This window comes from Sphaeramia orbicularis, chromosome 9, assembly GCF_902148855.1.
Source record: "Sphaeramia orbicularis chromosome 9, fSphaOr1.1, whole genome shotgun sequence".
Classification (NCBI taxonomy): domain Eukaryota; kingdom Metazoa; phylum Chordata; class Actinopteri; order Kurtiformes; family Apogonidae; genus Sphaeramia; species Sphaeramia orbicularis.
In genome coordinates this window covers 38,344,293-38,363,908 of record NC_043965.1, presented here as the reverse complement: position 1 = coordinate 38,363,908, position 19,616 = coordinate 38,344,293, and the positions used below count along the sequence as shown (strand labels likewise).

Sequence of the window (19,616 nt, the reverse complement as noted above, 5' to 3'; positions counted from 1 at the left end):
TGTATACAATTAGATACATGCAATACATTGATAATCCACTGGGGGGAGGAATTCTTTCAGGCCTTTCCAGTGACACCACAAGATTATCATTAATGAGGAAGGAGGCAGAACTTGGACAATTTTGAAAAGGAAGTACCAATTTGTTAGACAAGTTTGTGTTATATTAGGTTTTTGTTTGTTCAAAAATAAGATTTGAGCATTGAGACCTGATGTATCAAATATGATAAATTGAATCATACATTGAAATTGATATTTGAAAAAAACTTTTTTTTGGTTGTTCAGAAGGACCAATAAAGGCTCCAGTTTGAAAGAACAGGAATTTTCTATCAGTGATTTAATGGTTCAGGCTTTACAGGGTTAACAAATCCTTCTTTAACCACTAAGACACTGTGGTTTATTGCTGTAATTTCCCATAATGCTCTGTTACTAACCGACAGATGTAACTCAGAAGATTGTAGTTAAGTTTGGGGAGAAGGGCAATTTGTCGCTCCAGCTTTTCCCAACCCTAAAAGGAGACACAAACATTACACATGACTCTGTATGTTCACATATGGTGTGTAAATATACACATATGAGATGCACTAAAAAACAGACCTCAGTGCTTCTGAAGTCCAGCAGGTTGGTGCAGTCCAGGAAGTCTTGGTACTGAATCCATGGTACAACAGGCTCTGGCAGCTCTCGCAGGTACAGTTTAAGTAATGACGCCACAGTGTGGACGTCTGTGTCACTGCAGGAAATTACACAACTCATGAACATCAGAATCCAATCTATTGGCCAAGTTTGTGCACACAAACAAGGAATCTGCATCAGTTTATCGTTTGGTCTTACGTACTCTAGACTAAAGAGAATATAAAATAAAAGACAGAAAATGCGCAATAAAAAAAATTCACAAAATTCCACAAAAAACATACAGACAAAAAAGTATTTAAAAAAGTTCAGCACACAATACAATAGTGTAAATGCAGGATGGACATTCAGGTGCAAATATAAAAACAGAACAACATCTAATTAAACTAAACTGAATTATAAAACAAATAGACAAAAATATTGGGACTCATTAAATTGAGGTTCTTCATTGCTAACAGAATTGATAATTAAAAATAGCATGATATCATTTTCATTGTGATAAATGTCTTTACAATAAACACTTTTTTTGTAATTTTGTTTGCATATTGATCTAAATGGCTCAGAAAATGCTTTAGAATTGATTTTTCCATTTGTAATTTTATGTTTTTAATCATCATAATTGTTTTAATTGTTCCTTTTCTTTATTTCTGAGGTAAATTTAAACAAAATTGAAGTTTTTGTAGACATTTGAAATTTCGCCCATTATAAATAAGTAAACGTGAGAAAAAAAAGATTTTTAAAAATCCTAAAAAATTTTTACTTTGACCTACTACTCCCAAAATGTAATCACATCTATTCTGGGTCACTGACAATCTATAAACCAAATCTGGTATGAATTCAACCATTAGTTTTGCTGCTAAAGTGTTAACAAACAAACAAACAAACAAGCAACCCAAACCAAAAACAATACCCCTTGCCTACCCTTCGGGGGGGTGTGGTAATACAATCAGTGAATGTCTTAGATCAGTCTTTCTCAAATGGGGGTACACGTACCCCAGGGGTACTTGGAAGAAGCCCAGGGGGTACTTGAAAAATGCATTTAATCGTCATTATGCACTGAATACAAATAAAGAATGAGAGTTAATGCTGAAATATAAAATAGAATAAATACATTCATATAACATTTTGAAAACATTTTCTATTTTACATTATTCAAGATGAGTTTATTTGAAAAATTAAGTAATTATTTTTTGTTGATGAAAGGTTCATTTATTCATTAATGACCAATTCATTTATTTTTCTTATCAATGAAAGAGGGCACTTTTCAGTTTATATTTTGTACACAAAATGTACTTGTAAAGATTTGTTATTTTTAATATATTAAAGTTAAATGCATGTTGTTTGTTACAAGGATTTGAAAATGAAAACAGACACCTTTGGCACAGGAATAAATTTTGCCAAAATTTTTCAATGAAAAATGCTGAAGTGAGAGTTGGGTGTACTTGGCTAGAGAATTTATTTCAGGGGGTACTCCACTGTAAAAAGTTTGAGAACCACTGTCTTAGATGATGAGTGAGTAGAAAACAGTGTCTCCTTTGTGTTCTAAGACATCCTCTTGTTTTTTGTGGTTTTTGGATGTTTTGGGGCCCCTGAGTGTAGTTTAACCCACAAAGACTCAAACATCCACCATCGACCAAAAGCATCTACTGATCTAGACTGTTTAATTCCTGTTGATCCATAAATCCTATGTAAATAATTAAAATACAGTTATTCATCTTTTCATGGTCATCAGATATGATCCATTTGGATGTTCAGAGGCTCCATAGTTACAGGGAAACACCGTCATCTTCTACAACATTGATTCCCCAGTAAAACCCATGGGATTGGATCAATGACAGTGGATGGACACACTGGGTTTATGTTCAGTTAATGATAGATTTGCTGAAATAGTCACTTTTTCTTCAGTCTTCTCTGTGTTGATATAATAACTTTTTAATTTTCATGAACATCTAAATTAAATGTAAGGAAATAAATATAGGAAAATACATGATTTACATAGAAAAAGGCTAAATAAAAAAGATAATATTACAATAAATGGTGATAAATCAATAAAGAAAGGTTTAATACAGAGAAAAATTAATTTGGGAAGTGCCACTCTGGTAGCTCTGAGTTTTTAAGGGTTAACTGGTGAAGACGGAATGAGACAGAATGTGTTTTATAGTTTGGATTCAAGAATGAAGTTCTGGATTTTACTGCTGGACTGGAAAGTGTAATGAAGCGTCTCTTGTGAACTAAACCATGTGTCTTTTGTCCCCGGTCGAGTTAGGTTAAATGGTAGTTTGGTGCATGAAGTGCTTGTGCTGTTGAGTAACACAGGCCTCCTCCTGTTCGCCTACAGAACAGGATGTGGTATCGCCTTCAGCTCTGAGCAGACAGAAATCTATCAGCTTCTCTCCATCTGTCTCATCTCTCCTGACTTTCTCAGAAGCAAAAACCGATGCTGTTGATTAACTGAAGACATTTTACTCCTCATATAGCATTGATCTTCTTAAACTCTTATAAAGCCAAAGGGTTTAAGGGAAGATCATATGACTTAGGAGGTCATTGGCACTGTTTGTGTGTGTGACACGTGTAATGAAAAACACTTATACAAGCTATTTCCTGTTTATTTCAACAAGCGGATTAACCCTAGAATATGCACAAAACAGCTAGCATGCAAATACACCAAGAGTTGCACAAAGGGTTTGATAACACCGTTGTCCATACAGTTGGAATGATTTTGTTTTCAGGCACATTCCTCTTATTATTCTTACTTATATACAATAACTCATAAAGACCAGCCACTGGCAATCAAAAGCATCTACTGATCTTAATATCTGTTTAATATCTGTTGATCCATTAATCCTAATCAATCCATTAATCAATACATGTAAATAATTGGTGTAAAATACAGTTTGTCATCTTTGCATTGACATCAGATATGACCCATTTGGACATTTAGAGGCTCTGTAGTGAACTTGGAAATATGGTAATCTTCTACAACATTGATTCACCAGTAAAACCCATGGAGTTAGATTAATGACAGTGGATGAAGACACTGGGTTTATGTTCAGTTAATGGTAGATTTTACTGAAAAAGTCACTTTTTCTGTTTCTGATATAATAACCCTCAACTTTAATCTGCGTTTTTATGAACATCTGCATGATCAGTAAATTAAATATAAGAAAATACCTGATTTTCACTGAATAAACACAAAATACGGAAGATAATGTCATAATAAATGGTGATAAATCATTTAAAGGAGTGATATTTTGCTTTTTTAAATGGAATTGTGCATTTTAAAACATTTCCCTGTGGTCTACATAAACTGTAAATACTATGCTTGGGTCTGAATTCTTCATTAATTCAACTCCACAGGTCCATCTTCAACCCTATTTCTGAATAATGACACCAGAAAGGTCATTTTGAGCGCTGGCCCTTTAAATACACATGAGCCACTTCATGCCCCACCCCCTCCAGGTTGTTGGCTGTGCTGCTCTTTCCCATTCAACCAGCAACTGAACATTTTAGATAATCGGCTCAAAGTTTGGACATATTTTCAGTATGGAGTATGACCGCTGCTGCTGACAAATAATTATGTCGTACTTGGAGAAATGTTTGTCAGAAGTCTTGACCTTTAAATGTGCAAATGTCCTGACATAACTAGTTATAGACATAACAAATTAGGCAAGTATTAAAACAGGTTGTAGAAATCCACTCGATTTTTGCCAAAATGAATTTGAGTTTTGCAGCACCTGGAGGGTTTAAATTCAAACTTTGTCAACTATTAGGGTCCAAATACACAAATAAATGTACCCAAGACTAATAAAAATGGATTTAGCAAAATATGACCCCTTTAAGACAAGTTGAATATCAAGAAAAAAATATTTTGGAACTGCCACAAAAGTACCTCTGGGTCTTTAAGGGTTAATAATCACCTCTGACCAGGTCCAAAGATTACATACTGAGTCCCAGTTACACTTTATTTATACAGAATAAATCACATTGTCACAATCATTTCATGACAAGAGGTAAAAAATATTTCATTCCAACTTTATGGGCATCAGTATAGATATACCAGTCCAACAACAATCACATATATGTTTTCTACCACTTTGTAAAAATGCCATTGGAACTATATTTGAGTTCCAAAACCTTTACTGTAAATACTGCAGACCTGGCTCAGATATGATGATAAACAGACACTGATTTAAGTCTAAGTGTTGTAGCCATTTATATAATTGTAAACAGGGGGTCTTTTATTCTTTGCATGTGAACTTTCTTACCATTTATATTTCTCAAGTAACTGATTTCATCCCGTTTTGCTTTACAGGAGCCAAAGATCTGTAGTGAGTTTGGAAAGGTCTGCTTTTAGTTACTACGCCTCACATACTGGAAATGAACTCTCCTTCAGGCATTAATACCACTGACACATGGAAGATTTAATGGCTAATTTTATGGTTCTTACTTGACCCTGTAACTGTTTTTACTTGTAATTTGTACTTGTATAACTATTTCTCATAAGTTTTTTACCTTATTTTAGCACTCGACAACAGTGGTAACAGTGGTGCCTCATGTTCTGTCTGTATTCACTTAACGTTAATGGACCTTGGCACAACTGAAATTGAAGGATTCCATCAGTGTGTTTTCAGACGGTTTGAATGAAAGAAAAAATGAATGGTGGCACATATAATAACCTTACAGAATGTTTTAAGTTAAAAGTACAATACTTATCCTTATACCAGTGGTTCCCAACCTTTTTTGGCTCATGACCCCATTTTAACATCACAAATTTCTGGCGACCCCAGACATTCAAAACAGAGACTTTTTTTTTTTTTTTTTGCTAAAATTAATTTGTTTTTGATCATGTAATAGTTTGTTATACTATGTTGCAAATAAACGTTAATTTTAGATGACATTTAGTCTATATCATGTATATTATTATGGACGGAGGCAGAAAAGCCAGGTGGAGATTACTGCACAAAGTGAGAATTTTATTTTCCTTGGTCAGGATATGTACAGTCAGTCCAGCTTGGATTTACAAGGCTGACAGTTAATACTGAACAAACAAGAACTCAAACTATGAATTATGAAAGAGCTGCAGCATCTGAAACTGACCACAATGAACATTTGAAAGAAGCACGTGGTCACAGGTTCAGGTCAGTCAAGATATGCCCTCTCAGATATTATATCCTGCATTTTATTTGAACTTAAACTTTGATTTTTATCAGGAAAAGTGTGTGGTGTTTAAATTATGTTGTAATATATATAGAATCATTAAAAATATTTTTTATTAGTAATTTTTTTTTTTTTTTTTTTTTTTTATGAATTACTAGAAATTTCAGGCAACCCCATTTGAATTCCAGGCGACCCCACGTGGGTTGAAAAACACTGCCTTATACTGATCAATACTCTGATCAAATTATACTAGAAGGCTATAGATCAGAGGTGTCAAACTCATGTTAGTTCAGGGGCCACGTAAAGCCCAATATGACCTGAAGTGGGCCGGATCATTAAAATAATAACATAAAAATACATAAATAATATCAATTACAAAATTTGTATGTCTAATTTCTATGTTTTAGAGTGAAAAAAGTAAGATTATATTATCAAAATTTTTACATCTACAAACTATCTTTTAAAAAAATATGGAAAAATATGAACCATGACCAAAATGAAATTTATTAAGAAAAAAAAGTGCAATTTTAACAATTTATGCCATTATTTGGCCACAGCTTCTCATTTTTACATGTTCATTACAATGTACAGATCACAGTGGATCTACAAATGCACAAAACATTTAATAACAGATAGAATATTGGTAAAATTACTCTTAAATCTCTTAAGACATTCCAGGTTGTTCATATTTGTTCAGGTTTTTCACATTTTATGTAAAGGGCTAGTCTGTAAATGTTAACATTTTTGTGTAATTTTACTTTTTTTTTTACACTAAAACAAAGAGAAAAATATGTGGTTTTTGTTATTTATACTTCATTATGATAGTATTTTACTGGTCTGACCCACTTTAGATGGAACTGAACTAAATTTATTTTGACATCCTTGACTGTTAATATCTTCAGTGTAATTTTTGTATTTCACTAATTCATCCCACGGGCCGGATTGGACCCTTTGGCGGGCCAGTTTTGGCCCCCGGGCCGCATGTTTGACAACCCTGCTCTAGATCATATTGTACAGTAGGAACAATACTTCATATACACTGTTGCCCATAAGTTGAAATAAAATATTTATACCTCTTCTCATGAAATAATTGTAACAATGTGATTTATTCTTGATAGATAAAGTGTTACTGGGACTCAGTGGAATGTGTCTGAAAACAAAATGATTCCAACTTCACGGACAACAGTGTGTTTTCACTGGAGTATTTCCATTTCATCTGTTCTGTGTTTGTTACCTGGGAAACGAGGGTCTCTCTCCTGCATCAAAAGCGTCTCTGAACTGTTTAACGGCGTTGTCCTGACCCGGGAGGCGGAAGATGCCCTCTTCATTCAGTCCGTGTTCTTTGATGAATTCCACACATTTCTGAACCAGGATCGGCACCATGTGAGGTCCAAAACGCTGTTCATATGTAACCGTGTCCACCAGACTCTTTCCAAACACTGCAGACACACAAATACATCATGACTTTACATGTCCATAAGATTTGGAAACATATTACCAGGCTTAAAATATACATATACCTCTACATTTACTCCAAAATGTAAAATACTCTTCTTAGTCCTATGTTGAGAATGAGTTATTAATTATCATATACAGTAGCTCCTGCCATGTTATTCATTCATATATATATAACATATTCAACTTTAACCAGGAAAGGCTGTAATTTAAAGATCCAGTGTTTTATCTCATGATATTACGGATTCAGTCATGATTGTTATTAATAGTGCAGCGCTGTTACATTCTTTATTATTATTATTATTATTTATTTATTTATTTATTTATTTATTTTTTTTACATATTTTTGTATTATTCATACTATTTGAATTTTCTATGTTTGAGTTGAAAAAAATAATCTAAATAAATAAGTAATCCTTGCATTTTCCTTGATAATAGCAATCACAATATCATCTACAATAATAGTTAGATGCCCTTTTTTTTTTTTTTCTTTTTTTTTTTTTAAATCAAATTCTGCGCTTATTTGATCTGAAATATTAACAATAACAATTTTTATTCAAGCCCAGCCTAAAATACACATTTTATTGTTTTGGAAGACATGCATTTTGCTTTATATGTAAAAAATGAAAAGAAAGAAAGAATCAGACACCACTGGTCTGTCATAGATAGATAGATAGATAGATAGATAGATAGATAGATAGATAGATAGATAGATAGATAGATAGATAGATAGATAGATAGATAGATAGATAGATAGATAGATAGATAGATAGAGTGACAAAAATTGGCATTTTTTTGTGTTTTGTTTTTTTGAAACATTAAACATTTTACTGAACCTCCACTCGTTGGGACTCCGATGACCCTGCGCAGAGTACGAACCCACTCCTCCATGTCACTCTGGGAGTTCGCCATGAACACGTAAGGGCATCGCTCTCTGTCTCCATTTGTGCCTGTAAAATAAAGAGAGGTTAAGGAGGTTTTGTAAAGCTTTTCATGGGAAAGATGTCCGTTAGAAAATGTGAATCTTAGTAGTAATATTCATGTATTGCTTCATTTATACAGAAGAAAGAAATATGAATAGAAGCATAATTTTAGGATAATATAAACATTTACCAAGAACTAGAAAGATGAAATGAAACTAAAAATGGGTAAATCACTTCATTATAACTGAATATCTTTATTTTAGCAGTAAGCTGGTAAAATAGAGTAACTGTGAGTACAATAATATGTTCACATTAAAGTGTCTTTGAACATAAACTGAAATCCAACTTGTTCCCAGACAGGATGATACAAAAAAAGCAAAACCTGTCACCTTTAAAATGATTGAGATCAGGGTTTTGTGCAAAAAACACAGAGTCCTGACAAAAACGAACCATCTTTATACCAAGCACTGAAATAAATAAGATCTGGAGCCAGTTTTGCTTCCTTTTATAAGGTTTAATAAGTGCTTACGTGGTATGATCTCGAAGAGGTACTTCCCAGGGTCATCTGAGTTTGGAGGGAGTTCATTAACTTTACTGAATCGCAGCTGAATGACTCCCTAAAGACAAACACAGGAGAAAAGACATTTAAGTAAGGCTCAGATATGTTAAGAATCCCCCTGACTGTTTACATTTTACATAAAAAGAGCATCTGCAGGAGACATTTGATTTATGGTTTATACAGTCTACTGATGTACACTGTTTATATAACAGCATTTAAGGTATATGTCCCTCTTTACCAGTGTGCAGTCCACTTCCTCTTACACAACCTTCTACTTTATTCTGTTTTAGTTCAGTGTATACTGGAATAATTGCTGCTGTCGGAGTCGACTCTGTTGTTGGAGACCAAACGTCAAATGTCCTTAAATGTGAATACAGTTATTTTCTGCTGCATACATGCAAAATCCTTTTCCTTCCTGTTTCACTACTAATCATTACTTAATGGCAAGTGAACAGCAAAGACAAGAAAAAGAACATGAAGTAAGGAAAAAATACAAGTGGAAATGTAAAAAAGAAACAGTTGCACAAAGCAGCATAATTCTGTTTTTTTGCTACTGTGCTCGATGTACTGAAATACTGTTTTAACATTTTTGTCCACGACTTTAAAGGTGCAATACGTAATATTTCTGCTTTCAAATACTAAACCTAAAATTATCATCAGAGTGATAATGAATGAATGAATGGATGAAAGTGTTTATTATTGTGTCTTGCATACAGACATGCCCAGCCCTTACATGGGTTTATAAGACACCATAAATACAAACCAAAGACCAAAAACCAGACAGTAGGCACAGAATATAAACAAAACAAAATACTGACCTATTTAAACAAACATATCTGCCGATTTTTCCAGGCTTTACAAACAAATTAGTTTGTTAATTTAAATACATTTGAACTAAACAACCATTTCATCTTGTCATCATCAGTGCTCCAGAACATATGAGGATTTCAGATAAACATGTCACATAGACAGAGAGGCTCTCAGTTCATCATATAGAGGACAATACAAAAGAAAATGTGATTCATTTCCCTCTTCCCTCAAATCCCACAGTCCACAAAGTCTGTTTTCTTCTGGGTAAATAATTTAATTTAATAATTAATAATTTAATTTTTGGGTGATAATTTGACCCAAAATTATCATTAGAGTTTTGAGAATAGAAAGCTACCAAGTTAAGCCAAAACCTGGCTATAAACAGAGCTAAGCTAACAGAGCTATAATGTAAACTATCGGCTTATTCGGCACAAGATGATTATAAGACACAGTGTTATTTTGATTGACTGTCAAAATACAAAAATATGAGTTTTAGCTTAAAGAAGAAAACTTGATGACACCATAATACAGATGTGGTTCTGATCAAGCGAAAGTGAACATCAACATAAAAAAGTAAATTTGTACACATCATTTATCAAGTGGGCTCATTTTTTAGCTAAAGATCTCTATTTTATGGAACTGTTTTCCTTTTTAAAATGCCACTTGTAGAAAAATAAAGCTACAACCGATTTTATCGATTTTGCTTTTTACACCATAGACATAGCTCGAATTTGACGCTAAAAATTCTATATAAAAATTTGAAAATGTATTCAGTCTGTTGATTATATAGATGATTGTTAAGTTTCAAGTATTAGATTTTCATTATTACCTCCGCCAAGGAGGTTATGTTTTTGCCAGGGTTTGTTTGTCTGTCTGTTTGTTTGTCTGTCCGTTAGTGTGCAACATAACTCAAAAAGTTATGGACAGATTTTGATGAATTTTTCAGGGTTTGTTGGAAATGGGATAATGAAGAAATGACTAAATTTTGGTGGTGATCGGGGGTGGGGGGGCCCACGGGGGGGGTGCAGACCAGAAAATTTCATCAAAATCTGCCCATAACTTTTTGAGTTATGTTGCACACCAACGGACAGACAAACAAACAAACAGACAGACAAACAAACCCTGGCAAAAACATAACCTCCTTGGCGTGGGGGGGCCCACGGGGGGGGGCCACTGATCAGCCTTGGCGGAGGTCTGCGCTCTCCGAGTGCTTCTAGTTTTGTGAATATTATTGACATTTATGAATTTGAACATTTGTGAGTTGCTTCAAAGGTCCTGTCCACGTGTTACCACAAAAATACCAATTTTTAATTTTCACGTTCCTTATAATTCAGATATTAGAGTGAAACTTTCAGAAAGTAATGATCTTTTGATACATTTTGGGTGATACAATACATATACAATGGTAAAGAGTCATCCACATGTTACTATGGCAACCTGTCCACGTGCTACCACATTCTCTTCTAAATAAAACAGAGACTTTTCAGTATTTTACTCAAAAATTTATTTTCAGCATAGTTGAACATAATATCTAAAAGGCTTTGTCTTACTTGATATCAATTTCTGTCGAACCGCATGTTTTGAATGTTTGCGTTAAGCTTAAAAAATGTACATATATGTCCGTTTCAAATCCATGTGTTACTGAGCAGTAATTTGACATTTTTCACCTAAAAATTTTATCTCCTCAAATTTTGTTATACATAATGTTAAAGTGCTTATAAATACCTACTCAAATATGTATAATACATGCATATAAGTTACTCTACTGACATGACAGAGACTGTTGAACACAAAATGTGTCCACGTGTTACCGCTTGATCAGACTCGTGTGTGTAAACAATGAGCTTTATACTTTACTGAGTGGGTGATACAGTCTGTGGATACATTGTGTTGATTTGTTGGTAGTTTTCCTTAGTGTGTTCTTGTACAGTTCTGGTAAAATTATTCCAACAAATATCAACATGTTAGAAAAATCGAACATTTAAGGAAACGTGTGAACACTGACATACAGCATTACTTCTGACCTTAGTCACGTCCTAAATGAAGTTGCTTTGACGCATTCATTGTTGCATCATCAAATAAATCGTCCAGGTGTTAATGTGGTGATGTATCCCTGTCTGTGTTGTGTCTGTGCAAAATGAGCTGTGATGTAAGAAAAGTTACAGACTTGATCTAACAAGTATTTTCATCCTCATCATCAAGAAACCTTTTCATTCTGGATTTATGACACCAGACATAATGAGAAGTAGTGCACTGAGTCAGTCTGGTATTAATTTGTTGTGGAATGGAACATCAAATAAAAGGCTTTCAAACATCTCAACTTAAGAAAATCAAGAAACAGAAAATGGCATGAATAGTCAGAGCACAGTAACATAAAAACTCTTGCTTCATTACACTTTACATTTTACACAATATAAGGGTCTGCCCATTTAGCCACACCCCCTACACTCATGGTTATGTTACAGCATGAATTTTTGGCCCAACACCTGAATTCCAGCAAGAAATGACTACAAGCGCATTCTATAAACACATTCTTTTTGCCTTCTCTTTCTTACACAGCACATGAACTAAGGATGAACATACTCTGTTTCTTCAGATTACAGATAATATTAAAGATTATGGGGCTGTAGGGACCATTTAGTCAACTGAAATTCACTTTATTACCCCCCCCCCCCCCCCCCCCAAAAAAAAAAAGGGGAGGCAAGGGGATTTGTTTTTGGTTCAGTTGGATTGTTTAACACTCTAGCATCAAAACTATTGGTTGAATTCATACCACAGTGGGTTTATAGATTGCCAGTGATCTGATTACATTTTGGAAACAATAGGTCAAAGTTCAAATCTTTTATGAATTTCTACAATCTATTTTTTCCCATTTGTTTATCATGGGTGAAATTTCACATGTCTGTAGCAGCAAAACTATTAGTTGAATTCATACCAAATTGGGTTTATAGATTGCCAGTGACCCAGAATAGATGTGGTTACATTTTGGGAAAAATAGGTCACAGTTTAAATTTTTTATGAATTTTTTTAAACCTTCTTTTTTCCCCATTTACATATAATGGGTGAAATTTCACATGTCTGTAGCAGCAAAACTATTAGTTGAATTCATACCAAATTGGATTTATAGATTGCCAGTGACCCAAAATAGATGTGATTATATTCTGGGAAAAGTAGGTCAAAGTTCAAATTTTTATGAATTTTTTAAAACCTTTTTTCTTCTCCCATTTAAATTTCACGTCTATAAAAACATCAATTTTGTTTCAATTTACTTCAAACTTGGCACATATGCTTGGCACATATACAGAGGCAATTTATATGCTGACATCAGCTGGATCGATGCCAAAGTAAACTATAATATGTGCGAGGGGTGGGGTTTGTTGTGCCTGGCACCACTTGTTCATCATTTATTGTACAGTGAATGCAATGGCCTTAAAATAAAATAGAATAAATATAAAACTGTAACACTTTTTACAAAAACAAGTATCTTATACGCATTATTTATAGTCATAAGAAGAAATACTCGTAATACATCTAATAATTGTAATAAAAATGTGTTTTTGAATTATAAACTGAACAGTATCAATGTCCAATTATGAAACGCATCATTATCACTTACATAAACATTTCATGGGTTGAAAATGACTCAGTCTGTTTAAAAACCCAAAGGATCTTTACATGGTCAGCCAACCGCTATATCACCAACTTATTTATATCATCAAATTTATCTAAAAGCAGGCAGAGTTAAGCTGATGGGTGTGGGTCATGTTACACTTTAAATGAGTAAATATCAGCAGAAAGCAAAACATCTATAAAAGTGGAAGAAAACATTTTTCACTGGTCTGTTGCAAGGCTTCAGACATCAGTTGTTTTGCTCACAGGAAGTAAGCATGGTTAGCAACACAGCTAGTGTGTTTGTGGTGTTGATTGGAGTTGATAAATGGTGCATAATAACGCTGCACAAAGTTGCATTAATGGATCCATTATCTATGCATTACATACACAGTAAAAGCTATTTAGTGCAAGAATGAATGACTGAATTACATTGGTTTGCAGTTTACCAGATCTACAAGGAGTAGCACTATATTTTTTTATTTGGATATGTTTATTTATTTAGATGAAGTATAGATGTGGATTCTATGTCAACATTTACCACTGGTGTCCTATTTACATATATTAACCCATTAAAGACCCAAATAACCATTTACGACCAAAAACGTCTACTGATTTAAACTGTTTAACACCTGTTGATCCACTAATCCTATCAATACATATAAATAATTGGTGTAAAATACAGTTTGTCATCTTTTCATGGTCATCAGATATGACCCATTTGGATGTTCAGAGGCTCCGTAGTGAACATGTAAACACCGTCATCTTCTACAACATTGACGCACCAGTAAAACCCATGGAGGTGGATCGGTGACAGTGGATGGAGCTACTTGATTTATGTTCAGTTTTCTTCAGTTTTCTCTGATTCTGACACAATAACCCTCAACTTTAATCTGAGATTTTATGAGCATCAACATGATCAGTAATTTAAATATAGAAAAATACCTGATTTTCACTGAAAAATGCAAAATACAGAAGATAACATCGTAATAAATGGTATTTAAATCACTTTTTCAGAACTGCCACTAAAGTAGCACTGGGTCTTTATGGGTTAATACAGTGTTAGTTGAAGAGTCAGTGTCCTACCTGCACAGTGGTCTCCTTGTCATCCTTGTGGTAGGTCAAAGTGCTTCCTCTCAACACAAAGTAGCGTTGCTGCCAGTTCTTCACCAAAGACCTCTGCTGTTTCTTGAGCCAGCCGGCCTTCAGGGGTCGCTCCATGGACCTGGTGGAGCGTGGAGAGCCTGGGCTTCCCTCTCCAGGTATCACACTCCTGGATCGTGCTACCAAAGACCACAACAAAGCATTTGGAGAAAGTGTGAAGAATGAGAAGTGTGTCCTGTGTCACAGGCAGAACAGTCAAATGTTACCAAAACACCAGCGCTGTAAAACTGCAGCAAAACACTTCCTCTTTTTGATATCAATGTGCATCAAACCGTCTGACTTGAGAGTCCTGTTCACTGTTGCCTATTTTAGTTCCTCGGTACTACAGTGTCAGAGTAAACGGAAACTGGTCTGCCCTGACCAGTTTCCTGTGGAAGACGCAAGAATACAGCTGTGATTGTTCTACATACATAACATGGTCTTCAAAAGAGCAACCACCTCACAGTAACTATAGTACAAAGATAACAAAAGTCACAGACGACATTAACTGTAGTCAGGACACTTGGAATGGGGGAAAAGTGGGACTGACTGTCTGAAAGTCTGGAATGAAAGGTTTAGCCATTTTCACTTAGTTTTAAATGTCTTATATTAGAATTAAATGAATAAATTGTGTAAAATACAGTTTGTCATCTTTTCATGGTCATCAGATATGACTCATTTGGACGTTCAGAGGCTCCATAGTGAATGTGGAAACACCGTCATCCTCTACAACATTGATTCACCAGTAAAACCCACAGAGTTGGATCAGTGACAGTGGATGGAGACACTTGGTTTATGTCAGTTATTGATAGTTTTTACTGAAAAAGTCACTTTTTTCTGTTTCTGATATAATAACCCTCAACTTTTATCTGCGTTTTATGAACATCTACATGATCAGTAAATTAAATATAGGAAAATACCTGATTTTCACTGAATAAACACAAAATACAGAAGATAATGTCATAATAAATGATGATAAGTCATTTAAAGGAGTGATATTTTGCTTTTTTAAATAGAATTATGCATTTTAAATAATTTCCCTGTGGTCTACATAAACTGTAAATGCTATGTTTGGGTCTGAATTCTTCATTAATTCAATTCCACAGGTCCATCTTCAACCCTATTTCTGAGTTAATGACACCAGAAAGGTCGTTTTGAGTGCTGGCCCTTTAAATGCACATGAGCCACTTCACACCCCACCCCCTCCAGGTTGTTGACCGTGCTGCTCTGTCCCGTTTCTCTGTACTCTGAGATATGTTCGTCAGAAGCCTTGACCTTTATATGTGCAAATGTCGTGACATAACTAGTTACAGACGCAACAACTTGAGAACGAATTAAAACAGGTTGTAGAAATCCACTCAGTTTTTGCCGGAATGAATATAGAGATAGCTTAGCAGCACCTGGAGGGTTCTTTTTCAACTATTAGGGTCCAAATACACAAATAAAATTACCAAAGATTAATAAAAGTGGGTTCAGCAAAATATGACCCCTTTAAAGTTTTAGAAAAAATAGAGCCTTTCTGCGGTTCCTTCACTTCTCATGAATGGCACAAAATGTTTTTTGTTTTGTTTAATTGTGATATGAATAATTCATTAGCATAAGAGACATGATTCTGAAAAGATACAGGAACCAGACTGGCCTCTTCCCCACAGAAGTCACTCAAATAATCAGTTAATATTCTGCCTTGATATCTCAAATGCCCAAAAAAATTGCACTGTAACTTTACACGTTATCTTATTTAACATTTCTTAAGTTGTTTTATTATATCTTGTATTTATAATTTACTAGAGAGACAACATCTACCAGCAAAGAATTCCTTGTAGCCTATGTGTTTGCTTACTTGGTGAGTAATGATGATTTATTAAGGTACAGGTGTCAAACATGTGGCCTGGGGGCCAAAACTGGCCCACCAAAGGCTCCAGTCCGGCCCGTGGGAAGAATGTGTGAAATGCAAAAATTACACTGAAGAAATTAACAATCAAGGATGTTCAATTTATTTTAGGTCAGTTCAATCTAAAGTGGATCACACCAGTAAAATACTGTCATAAAAACCTACAAATAATGAAAACCATTTTTTTCCCTTTGTTTTAGTGTAAAAACAATAAAATTACATAAATGTTTACATTTACAGACTAGCCTTTTACAAAAAATGTGAATAACCTGAACAAAAATGTCTGACATATGTGGAATTATACCAATATTCTGCCTGTTATTAAATGTTTTGTGTATTTGTAGATCCACTGTGATCTGTAAGTTGTGATGTACATGTACAAATGGTAAACTAAGGCGTAAAATTGTTAAAATTGCAATTATTTTTCTTAAGAAATTTCAGGTTGTTCATATTTGTTCATGTTATGTTCCAGTACAGTTCGTACATGTAAACATTTTCATTAAGGAATTTTGCTTTTTTCACTCAAAAACATAAAGAAAACATTGGAGTTGACATTATTTATCACTTCTTATACTATTATTTATATTCTTTTACTGGTCCGGCCCACTTCAGACCATATCAGGCTGGATGTGGCCTCTGAACTAAAATGAGTTTGACATCCCTGTATTAAGGGGTCCACAGAGGCTCAAATTTTTATTCTCCACCCTTGTCTGTAGCTTGAACTGAAAATCACACAAAATGTCCTTGAGCTTGTTACAGGGTCGACACACCCACTGAAACTTTGCTCAGAAAGACTTTAGTGTGTGACTGAAAGAGCCCATTATGTGATGCTTTAGTGGAAGGATGAAACAGCTGTGGCAGCGGTGTACGTGGCCCAGATGGGATGGGAGTCGGATGGAGATGATCCGAGCACCACGCAGGGCGGCAGGCCTGCAGAGATGACTGGAAAGAGATTGAGTCCAGCCGCTCAGTTCTTCTTAAATTCACCGTGTCTTGTTGAGCAAGATGATAGGACAGAAGAGAAGAAGGGCCACACAGGGGTAAACAGGAAACGGCCACATCATCTCCAGAGGTCTGAGGACACTTTGAAGGCCTCCACCTAGAGGTTTGAAAGATCTTTGGTCTAATTTTACAAGCGTCACCCTCCCTTGATTAGTGGAAAGTTAAAGTGCTGTTGAGGAACCTCGAGCCCACACACAGAGGCCAGTGTCACACCACACCCTGCAAACACAGCGCTGCTTTAAACAGCCCTCAGCAACAGCCCAGAGCACCTCAAAGATGTGTTCAATGACCACCATCAACACAAGAATATGGTATATGGAAGACATTATAAACACGTTATAAAGGGATGGTGATATTTAGAGTTTCCCACGAGTGTTTGCAGATTTTTGATACTAAAAAAACTCTAATTACAGGAGATTTTATTGTTAAAGAATCACCGACAAAAAATTCAGATGCAGACTAGGTGTCACCAGAGGTTATGCTAGACTAATCTAACAGCCCTCTACCTAAAGCTTCATTTTTAACAGACGGATATGAGAGTAATATTCATTTAACTCTGAGTATTTCCTCCAAATTCACACTCCTATGCATAAAGAAGAGTCAGTTTCAGGAAGCTTGTTATCTGTACCATCAGCAGTCATTTCTATATGCTGATCTTTATGTGGTTGTCTTTTAGGCCACATGCAGGGTGAATTTTCACAGATTTGACATATATTTATACTGTACAGACGTCATACTTGTACACATATGTGAGCATACAGTTGCAGCTGCTATAAAGACTGTGCAAAGACTGATGCAGAAAGTTCTTGCATCAGTTTCCTGTTAAAAACCTGCGTCTGTTCAGTTCCAGGGTAAAAACCTGTCATGATCCACATATCATCAAGGTAAAACTGTAAGAACGCAGATGCTTCCAGTCTTTCAAGTGTGCATAAAGCAGATATAATAATCAAACTCCAGGCTTCTACTTCCTTCCACTGTGCCACCACTGCAGATTATAAAAAAAATGATTTAGACAAGAGAAAAACTGCCCATTATAACAATAGCCGGATTGTAAAGCAGGTGCTGTCACTCATGAGAACACCTCATTTATCATGTTGAGTGTTGCAACTGTTGGGCCATCCAGCCTGAGAGGAAATAAGGCATGTTATTGCACTGATTCCACCCTCAGCAAACACTGGTGAGAACAGAATTAGTACGTCTAGACCGCCACCGTACTGTAATATACATGTATGTACACACAGACTCGAGGTTATAGCGCAAACATGTGGAGAAACTTTAGTATCTCAACAATTTAACATATGAGTCAAAATACTGTTTTATTATATGAATTTTATGTACTTGACAGAAAAAAACAAGAGAATTTGAGAATGTGGTTTGTATCTCCACCACTAATGTGCTTAAAAAAGGTGCAGAGTTGTCAATAATTTTTATCAGATTGATCCACCATGAAAACAACAATTTAATTTCATGAAATTCTGGCGTCAGTTATATTTTTTTGCATTTTTTTTTAAAGTTTGTTGGAAGTTTGTCACTTCCCATTGTATGTTGAACTCTTCACAAGCCATTGTTTCTTTACAAATAAGGTATTTCAACTCATCCATTGTTTGTGAGAGCACATCCCCTCAAATGTCTAAAATGCTGAAGTGTGAGAATGGAACCTCTGGTATCTGCTGCTGTCTGTGAACGCATCACATCGGCCTGCTTACCTATTCTGGTGCTGTCAGCCTTGAAGGTGCTGAAGTCCCAGTTACGAGGTAGTTTCAGAGACATTATCCTTAACTCATAGCACAGGTCAGCGCCTCATTCACACAAACAGTCCACCAGGACCCACACATTCACACACACAAAACACACACAAAACACACACAGACTGGAGATATCGCAGATCACACTTCCTCCTTCCTGTGTGTTAATCTTTCTTCTTCTTTTTTTTCAGTTCTTCACAACGCGTCCCCTCATGCTGCCTTTACTTCCATGTTCATACTTGTTCTGGTTGACTGTTGTACAAATGAGTCCAGGCTGATTCAGTCAAGCTGCAGAGTGCCACGGCTTCATGTAGTGGGTAGTTCTAAAATGAGTAATACTCACTGGTATCACAAAAACCACAGGTGTCTTCTCAAAGGAAATGGTTCTCATCTCTTGGTTTGACTCCTTCAAGAAGTATGTTGCTTCTCAACTCAGGAGGCAAAGACACGCATGAAGATTTCATACTGCAGCTGCATTTAAGCATCAATTCTACTGATATGCCCCATGCATCATTCTCTAAAGTTAGAAAATGATTTGGTTACTGTAAGAAAATAGACTTTTTCAAAATGGGGAAGACAAAAAGGGAAGAAACCACTCACACGCAGAAAACCACCTTTTTTTAATCCTTTAATTTTGTTTTAAACAAAGCAAAGCACATTTGAGCATCAAATAGTACAACTTTTCTCTAGACAAA

At 35.2% G+C, this 19,616-nt stretch overlaps 1 protein-coding gene across 1 annotated transcript in view; it reads right to left on the bottom strand.

The window, feature by feature from the left end:
• The window catches only part of arhgap25 (Rho GTPase activating protein 25), a 28,279-nt gene extending 8,922 nt beyond the window's left edge, over positions 1–19,357 (bottom strand). Inside the window, exons 1-7 of the mRNA XM_030143019.1 lie at positions 18,883–19,357; positions 14,227–14,423; positions 8,692–8,779; positions 8,076–8,189; positions 7,019–7,223; positions 595–727; positions 432–505 (exon numbers count right to left, since the gene is read on the bottom strand). Of these exons, the coding sequence (XP_029998879.1) occupies positions 432–505; positions 595–727; positions 7,019–7,223; positions 8,076–8,189; positions 8,692–8,779; positions 14,227–14,423; positions 18,883–18,946 (875 nt within the window). The 5' untranslated portion in view covers positions 18,947–19,357. The remainder of the gene's footprint in view (positions 1–431; positions 506–594; positions 728–7,018; positions 7,224–8,075; positions 8,190–8,691; positions 8,780–14,226; positions 14,424–18,882) is intronic.
• Positions 19,358–19,616: the final 259 nt, after the last annotated feature.